Source organism: Colobus angolensis, unplaced genomic scaffold (genome assembly GCF_000951035.1).
Source record: "Colobus angolensis palliatus isolate OR3802 unplaced genomic scaffold, Cang.pa_1.0 Scaffold183, whole genome shotgun sequence".
Classification (NCBI taxonomy): Eukaryota; Metazoa; Chordata; class Mammalia; order Primates; family Cercopithecidae; genus Colobus; species Colobus angolensis.
The window spans coordinates 38,020-46,007 of NW_012114966.1; the positions used below are offsets into that span (position 1 = coordinate 38,020).

At 38.2% G+C, this 7,988-nt stretch overlaps 1 protein-coding gene across 1 annotated transcript in view; it reads left to right on the plus strand.

Annotated features, from left to right (window-relative positions):
- LOC105510137 (ankyrin repeat and KH domain-containing protein 1) overlaps positions 1-7,988 on the plus strand; it is a 75,183-nt gene that overhangs the window by 31,099 nt on the left and 36,096 nt on the right. Inside the window, exons 6-10 of the mRNA XM_011939769.1 lie at positions 3,977-4,122; positions 4,281-4,392; positions 4,882-5,027; positions 5,993-6,135; positions 6,940-7,153. Of these exons, the coding sequence (XP_011795159.1) occupies positions 3,977-4,122; positions 4,281-4,392; positions 4,882-5,027; positions 5,993-6,135; positions 6,940-7,153 (761 nt within the window). The remainder of the gene's footprint in view (positions 1-3,976; positions 4,123-4,280; positions 4,393-4,881; positions 5,028-5,992; positions 6,136-6,939; positions 7,154-7,988) is intronic.

Here is a 7,988-nt window from a genome sequence, read left to right on the forward strand (position 1 = left end):
AAGAGAGAAACTCTGTCTCCCCTGGCCCCCCAAAAAAGAAAGAATAAAGGAGAAAAGTCATCAAATAATCTCCATAGATGTAGGAAACACACACAGAGAAAAGAAAATAGGAGTTAGTATGTCATTGGCTTGAATTTCTTTGCTTAGAACTGCAAGATTCTTAGAACTCTGGAAAGACATAGGTTGGGTAGAATTTTTAAATAGTCAACAGCGAATCTAGTGCTCATTTCAAATTGGAAAGATTTGACTGGAAATCTTGTATTTTTTCCCTGAAATTCCTCTCACTTCTTAAAGTTTAGTGCAACATTTACATTCTTTTAATCTAAGTAATGAGGAAGTGTAGTTTTTCCGTGGCTTTTTACCACACAAAGAGAAATTAGTCTTTCTTGTCATTCAGTTTGTCTTTTTCTATTACAAGTATTCATTGTGTGTCACTTATCCATTAAAAGTCTTAGAGAAATCTGTGTTATTTTGGATAGTACCAGTAGGAAATGTCCTTTGAAAAAATGTCGGACAGCACACCAACATGGCACAAGTATACATATGTAACAAACCTGCACGCTATGCACATGTACCCTAGAACTTAAAGTATAATAAAAAAAAAAAAGAAAAAAAAGAAAAAATGTTGGAGACTAATGTACCAAAGGCACATATGCAAAAAATTTATAAAGTGATTTTAATCTACTTATTTTTAATATCTTTATTCATTGTGCAGAGAAATTATCTGAGTAAATTCATAAAAGTATAGAAGTTACGGAATGTTTTTTAGTGTGAGATAACATGTTTTAAGTTCATTCTAGCATGTCTAACTGAATAACAATTTTTACTGCTGTTTAGTAAAATTCAAGGCAGAATATTGCTTAGCTCTTTTATGAGAGTTAATCAGAACTAGAATTGTTTTAAAAGTTAATTGCTTCAGTTTTTTAAAGAAATTATGTAGCTTAGTTTTGGTCCATGAAATAGTTTAAAAAAGAAATTATGTGACTTAATTGCATAATTTATTGGTTTAAACAGACTGGTCTTACCCCCTTGATGGAAGCAGCTTCTGGAGGGTATGCAGAGGTTGGAAGAGTTCTTCTTGATAAAGGAGCGGATGTTAATGCTCCCCCTGTGCCTTCCTCAAGAGATACTGCTTTAACAATAGCAGCAGACAAAGGTCACTACAAATTTTGTGAACTCCTGATTCACAGGTGAGTACTTTTCTATTATATGTAGAACTTTTTCAGAGCTTTTAAAGTTAATAACATTGTTTTACTTTATTGACATTGTTAAGACAAGATTATTTGTAAGTTATTTTGTGAAAGAAGATGATAGAGAAAAACTAGAAAAAGCCAGCCTCTTCTTACAGGAAACAAACTGTATTAATATGCTTTTGTTTATAGGGGAGCCCACATTGATGTCCGTAACAAAAAGGGAAATACACCACTTTGGCTGGCATCCAATGGAGGTCATTTTGATGTTGTGCAGTTGCTAGTGCAAGCAGGTGCTGATGTGGATGCAGCAGATAACCGGAAAATCACACCCCTTATGTCAGCATTTCGCAAGGTAATTTGATATGGGGGAAGAAAGGTCAAATGTAATAATTTTAAGCCAATTCTAAGTTAAAAATGTGTGAGAAAGGTAAGTTTATCTTGGAGAATTGAGTATATTTCCATAGAAAAATCACTGCTATCTTTCCGTTCATTTTTTTTTTTGAGACGGAGTCTCACTCTGTTACTTAGGCTAGAGTACAGTGGCACGATTGCAGCTCACTGGAAACTCTGCCTCCCAGATTCAAGCGATTCTCCTGCCTCAGCCTCCTGAGTAGCTGGGATTACAGGCGTGCGCCACCATGCCCGGCTAATTTTTGTATTTTTAGTAGAGATGGGGTGTCACCACGTTGGTCAGGCTGGTCTCGAACTCCTGACTTTGTGATCTGCCCGCCTCGGCCTCCCAAAGTGCTGGGATTACAGGCTCCCGACCTTTCTTTCCATTCTTTTGTGGCCAAATCTAAGAGCTATGTGGTAGTTCACTATAAGCAACTTGGTTGTTAAATCACTTGGTGTCTTGACTATTTGTGATATATTGTTCATAAAATAGAAGATTTAAGAAAAACTATTATATGCAGATGGATTTTTTTCTACCTAAAGAGGAACAAAAAGGAGTAGACTTTCATAAAAACTTACTGTATCTTCTGTGTGCGTGCGTGTGTGTGTATGTGTGTGTATGAAACAGGGTGTCAGTCTATCAACCAGGCTGGAGTGCAGTGGCATGATCATAGCTCACTATAGCCTCATCCTCCCAGGCTTGAGTGATCCTCCTGCCTCAGCCTCCTGAGTAGCTGGGACCACAGGTGTGCACTACCATGCTCAGATTTTTTTTATTTTTATTTTTTGTAGAGACGAGGTCTTGCTATATTGCCCAGGCTGGTCTCAAACTCCTGGGCTCAAGCAATACTACCACCTCTGCCTCCCAAAGTGCTAAGATATGGGCATGAGCTATGCCTCTCATATATATTAAAGTTCATGCCCAGCCTCTCATATATATTAAAGTTCACTTATCTGCTATATTTTTTAAAGCCTTTCCCTTGCTATAGCTTCCCAAACTATAAACTACTTATTAGAGCCTGTAAAGACCTGCATAATAAGCTTCATGTCAACCTCCCTAGGCAAATCATTTATGCTAGTATCCCCTTTTGCTCACTATGTTTTCTAGTTACTGGCATTGAATGCACTTTTTTTTTTTTTTTTTTTTTTTGAGATGGAGTCTCTGTTGCCCAGGCTGGAGTGCAATGGCGCGATCCTGGCTCACTGCAACCTCCACCTCCCTAGTTAAAGCGATTCTCCTGGCTCAGCTTCCTGAGTAGCTGGCATTACAGGCGCGTTCCACCACGCCCAGCTAATTTTGTATTTTTAGTAGAGATGGGGTTTTGCCATGTTAGCCAGGCTGGTCCTGAACTCCCAACCCTCCCGACCTGAGGTGATGTGCCCACTTCAGCCTCCCAAAGTGCCAGGATTATAGGTGTGAGCCATCACGCCCAGCCTTAACTCAGTTTTCAAACCACATTTTGAGATCTCAAATAGAACTTCAGTGTTCTTTTTAAAAATAGTTGGACTTTCAGATATTGATTTTTTAACAAATTTTCAAAATAAATATTGAATTTTGAAAACATATACTCCCCGCTATTTATGTGAGAAATACCTGAACTTGTCTCCCTTCCCCTCCCTCCTCCTTTTTTTTAGATGGAGTCTAGCTCTGTCACCCAGGCTGGAGTGCAGTGGCATGATCTCAGCTCACTGCAGCCTCCACCTCCTGGGTTCAAGCAGTTCTCCTGCCTCAGCCTCCCAAGTAGCTGGGATTATAGGCATGTAAACCACCACACCCAGCTAGCTTTTTGTTTTTTTAGTAGAGATGGGGTATCACCATGTTGGCCAGGCTGGTCTCAAACTCCTGACCTCAGGTGATGCCCACCTTGGCCTCCCAAAGTGCTGGGATTACAGGCGTGGGCCATTACAGACACACCCCAGGCCCCTTTTTTTGAATTGTACACAGGATATTTTTATTTAATTGACTTTTACAAACTAAAATCTAGAATTCCTTTTATTTACTTTTATTTTTGGAAATTTTTTTTCCTCCCTATTGGCAATGTAAAAAACTACTATTTAATGTATATGCACTAAATATCAGGTGCTGTGTTAAGTATTTTATCTGCATTGCCTCACGTGGTCTTTCCAATAACCTTCCAAGGCAGGTACCATTATTATCCCCATTCTACATATAGGGAAAATTGAAGCTCAGAGAAGTTAAATTACTTGCCCAAGATCAGAAAGTCAGTGTTGGAACTAATATTTAAATGTAGGTCTGTCTGATTCCAAAGCTTGTGATTTTACTATTACTATATATTACTGCTATGGAAATTTCTGTTTTTGTGTTTTTCTGTGTGTAAATAACCTTACTCTTTTAAGTGGAATTTAGCAATATGAACATTGTTTTTCAGCTGTGAGTACCAGACTGCCCGCTGGTTCCAACAGTTCTTCTCAGACCACAGAGTGTCTTACACCTGAATCCTGTTCACAGACTACAAGCAATGTGGCTTCCCATTCGATGCCTCCTGTGTATCCTTCAGTTGACATTGATGCACATGTGAGTAGATTGCTTTATTTAAACTTATACTGCCCATTCTGATTTTCTTTGGAAAGGAAAATTATCATTCTACACTTATTGTGAAAAGAAGTATTATTTGCTCTAAAGTTGATAACTTCTGTTAAAAAAATTTTAACTTATTTTTTTTCTTCTCCTAGACTGAGAGCAATCATGACACAGCATTAACACTAGCTTGTGCAGGTGGTCATGAAGAACTTGTATCTGTGCTCATTGCACGGGATGCCAAAATTGAACATAGAGACAAAAAAGGTAAATATCAGTCAGAAATAAAATCCAAGTGTAGTTACATCAGAAAATAATTTTTAACTTTTTTATTATTGATAAATAGTTCCTAGACTATCTCAGTGATAAGATGGATAAGCCTATTTCAATTAGGAATATCCGGATTCATTATTCTGCAGAGCCAAATAATTCTCCAAAAATTCAAAAACTAGACTGTAGATCATTAGTGAAATAGAGCAAGTTGTGGTTGCCCTTCTTAATCCAAAGGTAGTTCATACAGAGGCATCAAAGTTCATTATGAGTATAAACTTTAATAATTTTTACTTAGTTTTTTAATTAGGTGTTTATGGGTTTTTTATCACTAACAAATAAAGGTTTAGAGCAGTTTTATGTTAAATTGTTATCTGTGTCTGTCCTGAAGGGTTTATTTTGCTAAAATGCTAAAGAATTGTAAACAGTGGCTTTAAAAAAATTAAAAAACATAAATTTGTTTAAGATTTTCATTTTCTGATTTAGGTTTTACACCACTAATCCTGGCGGCAACAGCAGGGCATGTTGGAGTTGTTGAAATCCTTTTGGATAAAGGTGGAGATATAGAAGCACAGTCTGAACGAACTAAGGATACTCCACTCTCATTGGCATGTTCTGGGGGACGTCAGGAGGTGTGTTAATGTTAATTTTCATTTTGTAAATATTTTGCTTGTATTTTAAAATATGCATATGATTCGTATTTTAGCTACATGAATAAAATTTGCATGTATTTTGTGTGTTTTTCTGAGGCAGGGTCTTGGTCTGTCTCCCAGGCTAGGGTGGTAGCGCAATTATAGTTCACTATAACGTTGAAATCTGGGGCTCAAGCAATCCTCAGCCTCCCAAGTAGCTAGGGCTGTTTTATAGAGATGGGGTCATGTGTTGTTGCCCAGGTCAGTTTCAAACTCCTGGACTCAAGCAATCCTCTCTCCTTGGCCTCCCAAAGTACAGGGATTATAGTTATGGGCCAGAATGTCTGGCCCTGCACGTATTGTGACATGCTCCATATACTTTCTGAGGAATGGGTACTTCTCTTAAGTTTTATGGGAATGTAAATGCCCTTTTTTTGGTGGGGGGTTGTGGAGGGAACGGGAGGGTGGAGATGAGGTCTCATTATGTTGCCCAAGCTGGCCTTGAACTCCTGGCCTCAAGGGATCCTCCTGCCTCGGCCTCCCAAAGTTCTGGGATTGTAGGCATGAGCCACCATGCCTGGCCATAAATTCCCTTTTAAAAAATCTGTTTCTTGCCCTTAAAGCCAAATAAAAACTATCTTAATCCTTACATTTATTCAAATTAAATGAATCACAATCATAACACATATGAAATGCAAATTTATTGCCCAATAAATGACAAATAGAAAGGGTAACATCTTGTTATTGCAGTATACTTGGGATTTCAAAGCTCTAAATTCCTGAAATTGAATCCATTTCTCTAGTGCTGATATTTCAATATTTAGGGTCTAATGAAATGTAATTAAAATATCAGATATTTATATATCTGATAAGTCCTGTTATAAGTCCTGTTTCTTTGTGTTTCCTTCATTTTAAGTTGAGCCCTTGGTGTAAACTCTCTTCTCTATCCATATTTTACTTTGTAGGTGGTAGACTTGCTGCTGGCTCGAGGTGCAAATAAAGAACATAGGAACGTATCTGATTATACACCACTGAGTCTAGCTGCGTCTGGAGGATATGTTAATATCATTAAGATTCTGCTTAATGCTGGGGCAGAAATTAATTCAAGGTATTACCTGTTCATTTTATTGTTCATGTTTAGTAAGTTACTACTTTGGAGTTAAATGTCTACCTCTAAACATTTTGACAGATACCATTTTAAATTAAGATAGTACTAAAGTTGCAAAGCCAATGATTACAGCTATAATGTGTTTATAAGTAATCTCAGGTTATTTCGGTAATGTGGCTGCTTATAAAGAGGTCTCATTTCAAAAAGTATTTTGTTCTATGGCCTACCACCCTAAATATGCCCAATCTCATCTGATCTCAGAAACAGTATTTTATTATATATAGTTGGAAATTTATAATCCCTAAATAGGAATTATGTTTTATTTTTTAAGTTATTTATTTTTTGAGATGGAGTCTTGCTCTTGTTGCCCAGGCTGGAGTGCAATGGCGTGATCTCGGCTTACCGCAACCTCTGCCTCCCGGGTTCAAGCGATTCTTTGGCCTCAGCCTCCCAGGTAGCTGGGATTACAGGCATGCACCACCAGGCCCAGCTAATTTTGTATTTTTAGTAGAGATGGTGTTTCTCCATGTTGGTCAGGCTGGTCTCAAACTCCTGACCTCAGGTGATCTGCCCGCCTTGGCCTCCCAACGTGCTGGGATTACAGGCATGAGCCACCACGCCCAGCCAGAAATTATGTTCTAAATTGTGACATTTTCTTATTCTTTATTATTGGTCGAAACAAGTAAAATCTATTCATTGATGTGAGAAACCTCTCTTTTTAGTGAAACCTTTTCATCTTTAATGCTTTTCTAAAATAATAGGCAACATATTATTTTAATTTTCTAAGCACGTTTCCCCCCTTAGGACTGGGAGTAAACTAGGTATTTCTCCCCTGATGTTGGCTGCAATGAATGGACATGTTCCTGCAGTAAAATTGCTGCTTGATATGGGTTCAGACATTAATGCCCAGATAGAGACCAATCGGAACACGGCTCTCACCCTGGCCTGTTTCCAGGGCCGAGCAGAAGTAGTGAGTTTGCTTCTGGACCGAAAAGCCAATGTTGAACATAGGGCAAAGGTAAGCATTTTTTACTTGTCAACTATTTCAGATACGTTTCTGTAGAAAGAACATGGCATTTTAACGCAAATTGAATGTAATGTTTTAAATTATCATAAATTAAAACTGATACCCCAATGCAGAATTGAGGGATTATATTGTATAGTAGTGAGTGACATACTGTCACCATCATGACTTTTATTAAGGACAATGAAGAAAACAGAATTAGTACTTTTCCCAACCTCAGCCTTGAGTAGCTTTCTATTAATACTGCAGCTTACAACTTTTGAATGTAGTAAGATTATTTTGTATTAATTCTTATACTGTAGACTTTTAAAGAACTCTTTTAATGAGGCATGTGCTTATCATTGTAAAAATCCCAAGCAAAAATTTAGTTCATAAGTTAAAAATTTAGGGCAGCTAACATCTAATTTGACCAGGGCAGATTTTGACAGTTTCGTGACTATTTGGTATTAAGCAAATAGGAGTTAGTGGAGGCTGGGCACGATGGCTCACGCCTGTAATTCCAGCACTTCAGGAGGCCAAGGCAGGTGAATCACATGAGGTCAGGAGTTCGAGACCAGCCTGGCCAACATGGTGAAACCCCGTCTCTACTAAAAATACAAAAAATGAGCTGGATATGGTGGCAGGTGCCTTTAATCCCAGCTACTCAGGAGGCTGAAGCAGGAGAATCACCTGAATTTGGGAGGTGGAGGTTGCACTGAGCAGAGATCACGCCGTTGCACTCCAGCCTAGGCAACAAGAGAGAAACTCTGTCTCCCCTGGCCCCCCAAAAAAGAAAGAATAAAGGAGAAAAGTCATCAAATAATCTCCATAGATGTAGGAAACACACACA